The sequence below is a fragment of the Callospermophilus lateralis genome, chromosome 2 (genome assembly GCF_048772815.1).
Source record: "Callospermophilus lateralis isolate mCalLat2 chromosome 2, mCalLat2.hap1, whole genome shotgun sequence".
In the NCBI taxonomy this organism is placed as follows: Eukaryota; Metazoa; Chordata; class Mammalia; order Rodentia; family Sciuridae; genus Callospermophilus; species Callospermophilus lateralis.
Window position 1 is genome coordinate 134,735,576 of NC_135306.1, and position 15,741 is coordinate 134,751,316.

General features: G+C 32.4%; 1 protein-coding gene across 2 annotated transcripts in view; it reads right to left on the reverse strand.

Moving 5' to 3' along the window:
• Naalad2 (N-acetylated alpha-linked acidic dipeptidase 2) overlaps positions 1–15,741 on the reverse strand; it is a 44,047-nt gene that overhangs the window by 18,058 nt on the left and 10,248 nt on the right. For both annotated transcript variants that reach the window (XM_077108685.1, XM_076843883.2), the window contains exons 5-11: positions 15,069–15,194; positions 12,552–12,738; positions 8,071–8,164; positions 6,970–7,068; positions 2,060–2,145; positions 1,682–1,801; positions 1,513–1,595 (exon numbers count right to left, since the gene is read on the reverse strand). In XM_077108685.1, the coding sequence (XP_076964800.1) occupies positions 1,513–1,595; positions 1,682–1,801; positions 2,060–2,145; positions 6,970–7,068; positions 8,071–8,164; positions 12,552–12,738; positions 15,069–15,194 (795 nt within the window). The remainder of the gene's footprint in view (positions 1–1,512; positions 1,596–1,681; positions 1,802–2,059; positions 2,146–6,969; positions 7,069–8,070; positions 8,165–12,551; positions 12,739–15,068; positions 15,195–15,741) is intronic.

Sequence of the window (15,741 nt, forward strand, 5' to 3'; positions counted from 1 at the left end):
GGTTTGAACAAAAGTAATTCTGCCACACACATACACATACACAGAAGGGAACATGCTGAGAGAGCCCTTTACCTCTCTCTCAACCTTTCTTCCTCATGAGAACAAGTTATAGTAAATACATTTAAGGCGGTATGGCTAGGCCCAAATAACTGTCACTTCTTTGCTCTTGCCTACAAAGGCAAGATGATAGCTGCCTTTTCATTACATAGAAATGTACTCAGAGCTTCCACTGTAACAGGTTTATAGTGGAAATAAAGAAGATTTCTCATGTGTATTTAAGTGTTAAATATGCTGTTGAATATGATAAAGAGTCTGGTAATAAACTAGAACAAGTATTATTTCTTAATCGCTATTTATACAAGTTAATGCAAAACATATTAATCACTTTCTGTTGTAAATTTCTTTAAGCTTCTGAAATTAAAGAAACAGACATGTGTATTTATGTATATATGTATCATAAGAAATTACATATTTCTAAAAATAAGTTATCTTAATTAATATTTGATTCATCTAAAGTAATGTTCTTCCAACATGCCTTCAGAATACTAATGTAAAAATTAAAATCTACAACATGCATATTATCAACAAAGCATAAGTGATATCAGATAAGTATCTATGTGCATGATTGTATTCTCATGATTACTTGATTTGTAAATTTAAAGGAATGCAAGAGGAAATGAGTCAAGAGGGAGGCATTTTTTTTTTTAACTAAACACAATGCAAAACACACATGCATGCTTCATAAGAACTCTATACAATCTGGACTGACAAAAGTTAAATACAGGGTAGAAAGATAGCAAGTACTTTCACAGTACACCTAAATTTATAAAAATGTATGAGCTCACCTCAAACACAGAAGAACTTAGAGATTACTCAGTAGGGAGGCATAGGAAAGAAACAAAAGAAAGGAGCATATGACACTGAGAGAATTCAGAGCCAGTTAATGAAAATCAATCATCTCTCAAGAAAAAATGAACCTGTGAAACTACACAATAAATTGATTTACTAAAGTAATCCAAGTTACAAAGTTATCATTTTATATATATCCTTTTACAACATATATATCTTTAGCAAATGGTATATATGTTATAAAAGGCAAAATGTAACTATTGTTGCTATTTTATGTGGAATTTGTAAATGTGAAATAATTATCAGAATATAATCATCTTAATTAAATAAGCTTTCCCAGAAGACCGCCAAGGAAACTTTAAAAATTTGAAAATTAGTTTCAATTTACATGTAAAAAATGCTTCCTAATGTTGAAGTTACTGATATTATTTTCACAAAACAAATGCAAATAGATTTGAGTAGATTTGTTTGTTGACTAAGAGGCTATTCTGTTTTGCCAAACTAATAAGAAAGTAAAAACAAATTCTATTTCTTAAATTCACTCCAATCATTCTCCAAATTAAAACCATATAAAGTAATGGAGTCTAGCTGTGCTCATCCTGAGATATATATCTGTTCTTTGTTGATCAAAACAATAACAAGAACCTTGGCCATCTTATTTACCTCAGCCCATTCTGTAGAACCCAGCAGTCCAAATTCTTCTGCATCCCAACTGGCAAAAATGATAGTTCTCCTAGGTCTCCAGCCTGTAATCATTGTTAAAATACCGAGTTAGGTACACCTGCCTAGGAATAAAGGAAATATAAGGAAGTCACATTCTCTTATCACTTACCTCTTCTTATCAATTTTCCAAAACTCTGAGCAATTTCTTGCAAAACGGCTGTCCCAGTAGTTGGGTCAATACCTCCAAACACCCAAGAGTCACGGTGCCCTCCCAGAATAACATACCTGTCTGGAAAACAAAAACTTTGAATACATTGTAAATATTTGTAATGTATGTCTTTAAATTAAACTTCCTCCTGCTTGAGTTTCTCCCACAAAAAAATAATCAGCAAAAAGTAAAACCTTTAGAGTTGTACAATTTTTCCCAAATTCAGTAGTTGCAAATAAGTCAGAAAAATATCAATTGATGACTAAAATTTATATTTTCTTTGTAAAAACTTTTGTTTTTAATCTTTGTAAAAACTGCTAAAAGAACTTGATGACTCACCAGGTTCTACAGATCCTCTAATAGTTCCAATTACATTGTAAATCCTTGTAATTTTATTGGTGTTATGAACTTGCATTCTAACTTTCCTAGAATTTCAAAAGGAATGAATTACTTCAAATATGGTATTATATTTACAGTTTTACAGTTTTCTTCCAACATTTTTTTTAGTTGTCAATGAGCCTTTATTTTACTTAGATATGTGTGGTGCTGAGAATTGAACCCCGTGCTTCACCCATGCTAGGCAAGTGCTCTACTACTGAGCTACAATCCCAGCCCTTCTTCCAACATTTTATTATGAAAAATCACAAAACTACAGAAAATTATACAATAATAAAAATATGTATATCAATCACCTAAATTCAACAATCTTTAATATTGAATGCTCTGTAAGGGAGTTGATTTGCAAGGAAGTTGCAGACATTGTGACAATTTACACCTAAGTATTTAATCATGCAATTTGAAGTCAGATTTTCAAAACTACCTAATATTTATATTCTTCCTTCTCAGAGCTGTATTATGGATACTTATTTACAATTCTAAGTAGTCTATTAAATATCTTGGGCATTTATTCCAAAAACTTTAAATACATCTTACTTTAAGTATTAAAACATTAATGAAGACATCCTATTATTAATTAATAAACAGAAGGAACATAAGCCTATTATTTGAACATTTATCTTTATAATCTATGATGGTGGTCCCATAAGATTATAATACATTATAGTTGGGTAATGTCATAGCCTAAAATAGTAGTCATACATTTGTGGAGATGCTGCTGTCCACTAACCTACTGCACTGCCAGCCATATAAAAGTGTAGCATGTGCAATTATGCATAGTACATAATATTATTTTTATCATTTCTTTATAGTGTATACCTTCTATTTATTAAAAGTAAGTTGGTTATAAAATACTATTCCATGTTACACTGGCAGAAGCCTCAGAAATCTTGTGTTTAATGCAAATCAGCTAGGTTTGTCTAAGTACATCCTCTAATGTTCAAGCAATAATGAAATTGCTAATATACATTTTTCAGAACATATTCTCATATTGAGTGATGCATGACTGTATTAATTATATTAATTCCTACTGTTCAATAACTTTCTTCAAGACTATGAAAGTAATCCCTAGGTACACAGTTGAAGAATAGCCTGAGTGCTGCCTGTGAGAACCATGATAAATTCTGTTAAATGACAACTTGTGAAACTCCTGCTAAAATGCACAATTACATAATAAAAAATTTTCAGACTCTCATTGTTAATTCTGATTTTAAATAGTCATTCATGAATCAAACTAACCAAATTAGAAAAAAAGCGAAAGTACAATCAAGCTCTGCCAGATAGGAAAAAAAAAAACAAAGTTTCATGAATCCAGAATGACATGGGAAAATGTTGAGCCATTTTTTTCACAAGAGAACATAATAAGCCTTTATTTATTTGGAGGATGGAGGCACCAGTTGGTTTCAATTTGTGATTATATTTAAATGGAAGAACAATGAAGCTGTCAAAACCTGTATATTGTTAAGTGCAGATTCTGTCTCCCACCAAATTACAGTGTGTTTCAGAATACACAATTAATCCACATGCAGCATTCAACTAAAAGTACCATGGAGAGAAAACTACTCAATGGTTTTTACATGTTAAGGCATTAAGTAAATTATTTTTGCTACTGAGAGATAAAAATTCATAACACAGCTGGGGTGCAGCTCAATGGTACAGCATTGCTTAGTATGAGCAAGCTCCTGGGTTCAATAACCAGCATCAAAAATGATAATGAGGATGATGATTATGATAATATATAAATACAGAAATATTGTTTAGCATGTTTCTAAAAATATGATCCTAAAATATATGACTAGTAAGAAGCTACAATTTATTGATATTATGTCATTAAATTAAGAAAATTAAGAGTTAATGTAACAAATGAGAACTGAAGAAAAATGTTAGTCCAAACATGAAAACAAACATAGACCATCTGCCCAGACTCTCAAAGAATCTCATCTAAGTCTTTAATCTTTACATCTTTTTTATTTTTAGTGTTTTTAACCTCCAGAGGTATTCAAATGAATATCTGTGAGCCAGGCGTGGTGGCACACCCTTGTAATCCCACCAGCCTTAGCAACTATTGAGGCCCTAAGCAACTGAGCAAGACTAAGTCTCAAAATAAAAACTTAAAAGGGCTCAGGATGTAGGGATGTAGCTGGGTTCAATTCCTAGTACCAAAAAAAAAAAAAAAAAAAAAATCTGCATGTTTATCCTATCATCACTGCAAACTCAATACATCCCAAACAAACTGATCTCTGGGATGTAGGCTCCATAGGATAGGGCTGTTTGCCTACTGTTCACTTCTGAACCCCAAGATCCCAGAATGGCACCTGGAGTTTAGTAAATGTTCAATAATATTTGTGAAATGAATGAATATACTCCTGTAAGGGAAAATTGGGAAAGATGCTATATCACTTGTAATGAATTCCTCTCATTTATTATCTTCAACTAGACTATTTTACAACTCTGTACCACAAATAATTCACGTCCAATGAATTGGTATCTAGTGAAGTTTCATCTGAATCCTCCCTTATTATGAAATATGCCAGCTTTCCTACTGTTAAATATATTAATTACTCTTGATTAAATTTGACATTCCTGATGAACTGATATATTTTGGTATTATCTGTAAATTCTTCTTTGAACCCATTCTTTCTTTTGGAAGGGTACCAGGAATTGAACTCAGGGACACTTAACCAGTGAGCCACATCCCTACTATTCTTTGTATTTTATTTAGAAACAGGGTCTCACTGAGTTACTTAAGGTCCCACTAAGTTGTAGAGGCTAGCTTTGAACTCAAAATCCTCCTGCCTCAGTCTCCAGAACCTCTGGAATTATAGGTGTGCACTGCCATGTCCACGTGAACACATTCTTTTTTTAATTTATTCCAGTACTTGGGACTGAACCTGTGGCCTTGGGCATGCTAGGCAAGTTCTCTACCACTGAATTATCTACTTGGCCTTTTGAACCATTTTTGACATAATTCTGGATTTTTTTATTAACTAAAGTTAAATGAAATCTGTAATACATGTTCATTTACATCCATCTAATAATCAGTTTTTAAATTATCCTTCATTATTTTAGAGGTCCCTTTGAAACAAACGGTAGATTCATCTTGAAGAACAGATGTAGTCAGTTGAAACTCATTCTTCATATTTTCTATGGCTCTCCCAACTTTGCTGACATGCAATATGTCTAATTTTACTTTTTTCCTTACTAGTTTTGTGTTCCGTTTATGTTTCCTCTTTGCTTAAATCAGAATAAGCTATTATTCACTGGTAGCAGCAATGATTAGAAATCTCACTTTATGTCTTATCATTTGGTTATCTAAGTAAATCAATGAATTCTGAAGATCTCTGTGGTAGGAGAGATAGGAAAGAATCTAGTTTTTAGGAATTTTTAACATTGTTCATTGTGCATTGTAAACTCAAATCCATCAAAAATTTTGTTTCCACAGTGGAGAACAGTGTATTTGATATCTAGACCTGAGATTTCTTATGTTTTTGAGTTTACTCTTTTAACTATGACTGAAATTATAGAACTGAACTTATGTTTTGTGTCTATATACTATGGTTTGTAAATCAGATAAATTTTTACTTTTTGTTATATTATGTGTTTTTTTCCCTTCAGAAGACATAAATAAACTAAATAGTCTCTTAAATTAAAGGAACTCTATAGTGATTGATTATAGAGATTAAAAACACAGAAACTGAATGCTTCTGAAGTTCCTATCAAGGAAGGAGGTTGAATTTAACCTAGTACTTTAACCTTTCTGAAATAAAAAGAATTTCAAAAACTAAAAAACATTCTATCACACTGGGCATGGTGGTGCACTCCTATAATCCCAGTGACTCTGGAGGCTGACACAGGAAGACTGGGAATTCAAAGCCAGCCTCAGCTACTTAGCAAGGTCCTAAGCAACTTAGTGAGGCCCTGTCTCAAAAATTAAAAAATAAAGAGTTGGGGATGAGACTTGGTGGGGTGGTTAAGTGCCCCTGGGTAGAATCCCTGGTACCAAACCAAATCAAACCAAACAAAAAAGAAACAAAAAAAGCAAACTATGGCATTTCTGATTTATCCTTGACATTTCTCTCTCCTGCAACATTTTAAGTGAATCAAACTTCTTAGTTCTAATCATGCAGGGCCATTCCACAAACTCTCTCCAAGTTCACATGGTAGCTAGCATTTCCTGCCTGCCTTGAGCCATTTGGAAATTTTTATTCTTTCTATAGATCTAACTTAACAGATACATTCCACAACACTCCTCCTCTAGAATGATGCTTTCATGTGTTCAAAACAATGAGTCTATTGAGCTTTATAGTAGCTACATGATCTATTCATTTAAACTCACTTAATACACAGTAAATAACCAATAATTGTTGGCTCCTTTCTCTGTTCTCCAATATTCCCTCCCTTAACATAACCTAATGTTTCACATACATATATAACATTCTGAAAGTTACTGGAAAAAATTTTTTTAAACTTTAGGTGAAAGGAAAGTTCAAAAATTATTACTTGAAATGTTAAGTCTATAATTCAAATACAGTAATTGATGAAATTCTGAAACTAATGCTGAAATATTACTATAAAAATTCATTGATTCATGGTGCTAGGGATGTGGCTCAGTCATAGAGTGCTTGCCTTGCATGTGTGAATCCCTTGGTTCAATCCCCAGCTCACCAGGGGGGGAAAAAAAGGAATTCAATGTTTCATTCGGTAAGTTCTTCTTAAGTGATATAAAATGATAAGTTTTTCACTACTAACAATAAGAAAAAGATACAAGCAAAATATGCCTGGTGGAACAGTTATCTTCACATTTCCATTCAAATACAAAACTTTTCCAAGTTATTAAAGTAATATAAAATTACCTGAAAGACTCATTCCCTGTAAAGCCAGGTCCTACATTGTAACTCACATTAAGAGCTCCCTTCCAGTTCTTATCTGGTGGAGCAGTTCCTCCTAAGTGGCTGTCAAGAGAGAATGAGAGGACAGAAAAAGGCTGAGTATCACCATTTCCATGAAAAAAAATCAAGAAATTCATGCTGAGGTAATATTTCACTCTACAACTAAGAGTTATTTATTGACGAACTTGTCCAAACCCCTTTTATTCTCTATTCTGAGGAGCTTTTATTCTAATGAGAGAGCTATAACTGGAGCAAATAAGTAAAATATGTAATATTTTGGTGCTAAGAGCTGAGGAGGAAAAACATATAATAGTGAAGGCAGATGGGAAGCAAAATTCTCCTCACCCTTGATCTTACTTCTGTGGGGAAACAGTGAGTACAAGATCTCCAACATTAGGAAATTCATAACTGTGTTAGGAAGAAATGAATTTTAAAGAAGCTGTCAACTATGTAGTGTGTACCCATAAAGAAATCATGAAGTTGTTCTGGCAGAAACATTTAAACAATGGGTTGGGAGATACGTAAAGAAACTTCAGTTACAGAATACAGTATGAGCAAACATTAATTGGTGTTTACTATATTCTAGACACTATGCTAACTAGTATAAATTAATGACAACCCCATCAGGGAGAAAATTTACTGTCCTTGTTTTATAAATAAGCAAACTGAATCAGAGAAGAATCAATTGGTCCAAGATCCTACATCTAGTAAGTGGTAAGCATGATCGTATTTCTAAACTACAGGTTGGGTATAAATAAGTATTTATTGAATATCTAAGTAAATTCAAATACCTGAAAACAAATCTCAAACCAGTATCCATTTTTATCTTTAAAAATACCTTTGCATTTGAGAATTTCATTTAGAGCAACCAAGGCAATGTTTTATTATTTCCTAGTCACTAAACTGACTGCTCCTGTTATGGAATAAAAGTGTATTCCATCATTCCTACTTCAGGAATTATTTTGATACAAGACTTTACTTTTAACACAATTGGGTTTTATTCGTTTTAGATGAGAAAATGACAAAATGTCTTCCTCTCATATCCAACTAAAAGAAACTATATACCGTAGTAATATTTCTGCATCATTATGTCCAATAGGATGTACAGGTATTTTCGGGATTCCAACTCCTTCTTCAATATTTAGTCTGAAAGTATAATCTGCAAAATCAAGTACATAAATGAAAACAATTGAAGAATCTGAGCAATAACTATGTAGGAAATATTTGTATTATTATTATAGCTTTGCTTGCTATACACATTGTTTTTTCAGTACTGGGGATTGAACCCAGAGCTTCACCCATGGTAGGTCGGCCCTCTACCACTGAGCTATATCCCCAATATTTTTCTCATTTTATTTTCAGACAGGGTCTACCTAGATTTCCCAGATTAGCATCAAACTTATAATCCTCCTGAGTAATTGGGATTATAGGCATGCACCAACATGTCCAGCCAATTTTGCTAGACATTTGCAATTATATAAAAATTAAAAGTCCCCCCCCAAAAAAAAACCAAGCTATTGTTTTATTATGGCCTATTAGATTCAATAGTAAGAATTAAGTTGTTTACATTTTAAGGTAAAACTAATTGTAGGGTTTATAGATTCTCGATTTTGTTTTGACATTTCACCTAATTCTCTTTAACTTACAAGAATTTTCTTTAATTTCCTGAAGGATATTTTGAATCCTTCTTTGAGAAGTTTCAGTTAACTAGATGCCTAGAAAATGTATCTCAGATTCTAAAACTACAATTATTGGGAAAAATTGAATTCATAAGGTCTTGGGAAATAAGAACAAATATTTTATTCAAATAGTAATGCATTATTCTCTTCAAAGAAAGACAGAAAACTATTGAAAGCCTTAAAACCATGTAAGAACTTTTGCCTTTCAGCCAAGATTGAAGAAATGTTTCAAACAATGTAAAAATGACAAAATAGATGAAATGATTGTTTTGCCAAACAACTATTTCTTATTAGATATAGTAATTGAGTATTGAAACAAAAAGTTTAACAATATATCTAGAAATTCAGTGAATACATAACTTAAATAGAAGTATCAATCTATTAACTTAGCCAAATTGAAATTTATAGAATACTGTATTCCATTTTTTTCAAATACATATGAAATATGTGTTGGATACATTATATTTTGGACCATAAAACACATTTCAGTATCCATAAAAATCATTAAGTTATATTCTCTGACCACAGTGAAATTAGAAACCAACATTAGAGAGATACTTGGGAAAACCCTGAATATTTGAAAACTAAATAACACAATAACACATAATCTATGGGTTAAAGTAGAAATGCAAACTAACATGATAAACTATTTTTGAACGGTATATCAAAAGTAGTACAAGACAGAGCAGTGCTTAGTAGAATAATAGCACTAAAACACCTATCTTAGCAACAGGACAGGTTTCAAACAAATGAAATCAGATTCCAACTTAAAAGTTTAGAAAAAAGAAGAAAAAATTAAAGTTAAAACAATAGGAGAAAGGAAAAAAATTGGAATAAATCTAAAAAGATATGAATCAAACACAAAATAATAGATTTAAAAATGACACTGAAAGCTGGTTCTTTGACAAGATCAATAAAACTAATCAATCTCTAATAAGACAGATAATGAACAAAGGGGAAACATAAATTGTTAAATAAAAAATAAAGGAGAAAATATCATTATGGTCTTAGTAGAAAAAGTTTAAAAAAAATAATATGAGTATTATGAAAAAATTCTACACTCTTAATTGTCTGACAAATTCAATAAACAAAATCCCTGAAATGAATTACCAAATTTCATTCAGGACTAGATAGATAACCCGAACAGTCTTATGCCTACTAAAGAAATTCAACTGGTAGTTAAAACAGAAACAATTTCTACAAATAAACTTCAGGTCCAGAGGAATTATGGCGAATTCTATCCCAATCTCTATAGACAAGATTTAACCAATTCTACATAAATTCACATAGAAAAATAAGGAAATTGTAAGTGTCCCATTCCAGAAAGGCACAATACTATTACAAAAACATTCACAGACCACTTTACAATATGACCATAAAGAAAATATTCTTAAGAAAAGTTTAGCACACATGAAATAAAATAGAAAAATCAAAATAAATTGTGACCAACTAGTTTATTCCAGCCTGGTATTGGATTAGCATAAAAATATCTGTATGGATTCAATGAAAGCATTAATATCATAGGATTGCTCAATATACAAAGAAAAAGCATTTTAAAAAACCCAATATAGGTTATTGACAAAAACGTTAAGCACATAGAAATAACCTCCCTCAGTCCAACAAAAACAATTCATTAAAACCTAGAGCTAATGTCATATTAAACAGAGAGTTGACTATGTTGGTTCATACTTGTAATCCCAGCTACTTGGGAAGCTGAGGCAGGAGAACAGAAATTTTGAGGCCAGCCTAGACAATTTAGCAAAACCCTGTCTCAAACTAAAATTTTATAAAAGCACTCAGCATGGAGCTCAGTGGTAGAGTGCCTGCCTGGTATGTGAGAGCATCTAAATTCAATCCCCAAAATACTCTGCTACCAGAGAAAGACTGAATGTTTTCCTATAGAACAAAGACAAAGCAAGAATGTCTGCTCTAACAACTGTGTTCCACATTGTAATGAAAGTGCTTGCTGGCCAGTACAATAAGGCAAGAAAAAGAAATGACACATATAAAAATTAGAAACAAAGAAAACCGTATTTATTTGCAAATGATATAATCATCTATGTAAATATGCTAATGGATTGTAAAAACCTTAAAAATAATTAGTGAATTTAACAAGTTTGCAAGGTAAAGGGTTAAGTTATTGTTTTCTAGAAATACAATAGCATTACTGTATATTGGTAATGAGCAATAGGACTTGAGATTTAATATAATTTACAATAGTACAAAATTATGAAATGGTTATGAATAAATCTGACAAAGATGTGCATGATCCATACAGTAAAACTATAAAACATTGCTGAGAGAAATTAACTAGTAAAGAGTTGTACTTTTTTCATATATCAAAAGATTCAAACATTTTAAGATGTCAAATCTCCTCAAATTGATCTACAGATTTCTTTTAAACTCACAGAAAAAAAAATGTCTGTGGGATTTCTAATTTCTGGGAAATTAGAAACCCAGCTCTAAAATTCACATGGAAAGGACCAAGATGTGACAATAACTTTAAAAAACAAGAGTTGTAACTTAGAGGACTTACTTAAAATCCAGAATTAAAAGCCACTGCCACATAACTACTGGCAAGGATATAAGAACTGGATTATTAGGTGGAATATAAAGTAGAGCAGTCTTTTTGGAAAACCAATTTGAAAATTTCTTTATAAGTTAAATACCAATCTGCCGTGTTATTCATTCATTCTTCTTCTAAGTATTTACCAAAGAGAAATAAATGTATACACACTGACACTTACTTGTAAACTTGTTCGTAGCACTTTTATATGTAAAAGTTTCTAAAATGAAACAATCCAAATGTCCCTCAACAAGTAAATGGATAAACCAACTCTGGTATAGCCAGTCAATGCAATATTAGTCAGAAACAAACTATGACAGAAATGCCAACATGGATGGATCTCAAAATAATTATGCTGAGAAAAAGCAGAACAATGGTTGCCTAGGCATTGGTATTGAGAAGGCAAGAAGAGTAGACAGAGAAAGGAAGAGTTTTAGGGGTAATGAATTTGTAAAGATGGCTTTACAGGGCTGGGGATGTGGTTCAAGCGGTAGCATGCTCACCTGGGTTCCATCCTCAGCACCACATACAAAGAAAGATGTTGTGTCCACCAATAACTAAAAAATAAATATTAAAAATTCTCTCTCTCTCTCTCTCTCTCTCTCTCTCTCTCTCTAAAAAAAAGATGGCTTTACACATGTCAAAACTTCAAAATTGACATTTAAAATAACATTAATAAAAAAACCTCATTGGTATTTTTAAATACAAATGAGTGATCTAAAGAAGCATTCAATCCTAGATAACTTAGAAAATGCAAATCCTAGTTTGTTAAGAGCAATATTACTTTGGGTATGAGGAGCAACATTTCTGAAACTCTTGTCTAGTAACGGTAAAAGGAGAATACCAACTGAATATTCCCTTCCCATGCCTACATGTCATGAAAATTCAAACTAAAACATAATACAAAGGCCAAGTGCAATGGCACTCACCTGTAATTCTAATAACTCAGAAGGCTGAGGCAGTAGGAGTGCTAGTTTGAGGTCAGTATTATCAATTTAGGCCTTAATTAACTTATTGGGACCTCATGTCAAAATAAAAAGATGTGGGAATGTAGCTCAGCAATTGAGTGCCCAGGGTTCAATTTCTAGCGCCAAATACATTCACACATACATACATACATATATACTACAAAGGCAATTATTTTGAATTCCTAGTATTAATAATCCAAAATTACATAATGCATACATTTTTTAGTTATTTTAATGTTATTCTACAGATGCTTGCTTTTTTCCCCATCTAAAACAGCAAGGAATCTTTTTGCAAAGACGGTACACTGACAGGCTCATAGACTCATCCATTACCTTTAGCTGGATAGCCTGGAGTGAGAGGGTCACCAGCACCATTCAAATTTAACACATTTCCTCTCTGCACTGCAGTCCCAGGAAGGTTCCAGCCTTTGGGATATGGCTGTACCCCAGGGGCAAAGTAATCAGCTGGATCTGAGTACAAGATGATTCCTATGGCTCCTGCTAACATGGCATTTTTAACCTGTGTGAGGAAGGTACAGAAATAGCAAATTACTATTTATATAAAAAATCATAATGTAAGAAAATTTAGACATTGCACTTGATTATGCCATTACCTATTTAGTTCTCTTTGCTTTGAAGACAGTTCCCCTCTTTGTAGGCCTCACAAATGTGAAATATTCTATGGTTTCCAAACCTGAAAAATTAAAGTCTCCTTTCTTCTTTGGATTTATTCTTTGTATATATATTTATTGTAGGGCAGATCATAGTGTATTAAAATGTCTTTTAAATATCTGTCTTCTCTACTGGACTGAGGATATTATTGAGAAAATACATCATGTCTTAATTTTAAATACCCACCCTCCAAAATCTCACACATCATAGAGTAAGCACTTTACAAATATTGGTTTAATTAAACTGACATAAAATTTTATGCAAAACAGTCATAGTGTATGAAGAACTTCTCAGCCTGTTTTTCAAAAATATTTTAAACAATGTAAATTGACCAACAATATGAAATCTACCGTTTTATTCAGATTTTTCGCTGCTATGACTAAAGGATTTGACCAGAACAACCCTAAGGAGGAAAAGTTTATTTGAGAGCTCACGGTTTCGGAGGTCTTAGTACAGAGAAGCCTAGCTCTATTCCCTGGGCTTGAGGTGAGGCAGAATATCATGATGGAGTGTGTGGCAGAGGGAACCAGCTCTCATCATGGTGGTCAACAAGCAGAGAGAGAAACCCCAGCTCCAGATACAAAATACATATACTATAGCCACACCCCCAATTAACCACTTCCTGCAGCCACACCCCACCTGCCTCTAGTTACCACTCAATTAAATCAAATTAATTTACTGATTGGGTTAAGACCTTCACAATCCAGTCACTTCTCTAAAACTTCTTGCATTGTCTCACAGGTGAGCTTTTGGGAGACACTTCATATCCAAACCATAACATCTACCCTGCGAGGTACTAAATCTTTCATCAGCAAAAGTATTATAGCAAAAGATGTAACTATCAGTCTTGATTAACTAAAAGAGATCCCAATATTCAGAAATCATTTTGCTGTATCAGTGAAAATACAATCTGTCACAATTTGGGGGAAGGACTGTTATCATTATGCCTGTCAAAATGCTGTACAAAGCTACACTATTATTTAGCCACTCCATTTCCAAGAATCTATAGTATAAAAATGTTCATACAGATGTGTGAAGTATATATGGACAAGAATGTTCACAATAGAATTATTTGTACTAGTAACCAATTCAAGATAAGCACTCGCTAACAAAGAAATGGTTAAATACACTGCTTTTCATTCCTACAAAATATTATGTTGCCACTTAAATTAGTGAGATATTAATTAAGATATAGAAATTACTAAAACCAGCTATTACCCTAAGTGCTTTAAAACATAAAGTCAGTTAGCCCTAGTGTGGCAGAGGGAAGCAGCTCTCATCATGGTGGTCAACAAGCAGAGACAGAAAAATTCCAGCTCCAGATTCAAAATATATATCCTATAGCCATACCCCCAGTTAACCACTTCCTAAAATTAGTGAGATATTTATTAATTTATTTGCAGCACATGCAAAGCAAGAATTCCTACCACTGAGCTAGTAAGAAGATTGTTGTGAAACAATCTGAGCTTCACTTTGAGATTGTTGCTATAATTAGCATTCCCATTTTATATATGAGGAAATTTTGGCACAGAGAGGTTAAGGATCTTGCTCACAATAAAAGAGCAGGAGCCCAGAGGAGAGCAGACCCAGGTGGTAAGGATCCATGGACTATACTCTTAAAGACTATGTTACATGACTTTCCGTGTAATGATATGAAAGAATATCCAAGTCATGGCTGAGTGAAATTATAAAGTTATCCAAGATACAGTGGATAATGACCTGTGTTTAATAAATACTAATTAGATCTATATGTATTCTTATATACTATAATATATATTACTGATGTTATATAATATACTATATATTAAATATAATTACATCCATATATATGTGTGTATAGTAAATATATAGAGGTATGTTTATATATCACAGAATTAGGTTTGGAAAAAGCTATTAAGACTGATTATGTGTAGCCAATGAAGTTGAATAATGCAAGGGAGATTTTTATTTTTTAGTTTGTGTGCATTTCTTCAATTATTTTTTTAAAAGATATTATTCTTCTAATAAAACTCTTTTCCTTTATGGACATATGAGGTGAATAAAAAATAAAATTTTCTGTGTACCCATGGCAAATAGAAAAGAAATTTCAAAGCAATTTTGGAAACCATGAGGCAAGCTGGTCATTTACATCCACAGTATCTGTCCCAGTTCCTTTCCTCTAGAAAAGCTCCACCATACTTTATTTCCTCTGAAGATCTTCCCATATCTTGCAATAACAATCTTTCCAGTGCAGTTAATATTCATCTCTCTTTCTAGTTTGAAAAAGTCTTCAGTACGAGCATAGTTCACATATACGAGATCTCCCTACAGAAAAAAGAAGAAAAAAATACCACTGCTAAAATTAAAGAAAAAAATTAAAATAAATGTGTTTCACAAAACTGCATCAGCAGAAGGTTTTTGTTTTGTTTTGTTTTTTCCTTTTTTGTTTTCTTAATTTTTTTCTATACTGGAGATTGAACCCAGGGTCCTGCAGCATATGCAAAGCAAGAATTCTACCACTGAGCTACATCCTCAGTCCTTTTCTTTCCTTATTTGGGATTAATAAATATGCTATTCTATAGAATATTTTAGAGAAACTATCAAAATACTGAAAAGACTGGAGAAAAGGCAATCAGTAAGACATATTTTAAGTAGTGTGGTTTCTTTTGAAGAGACTATCAGTGTGTACAGAGTCATAAGAACTAGAGTAAATGTCATTTAAAACATTCACAACTATGTTTAATTTCCAAAATAACATTAAGTTAACTGCTCATATGGTATGTAAATTCAGACTAAAAACAATGGAAATCAATTTATAAAAACATCTATTGCCCTTGCTGAATTAAAATCATCTTCAGAAGTTTCTTTGTTA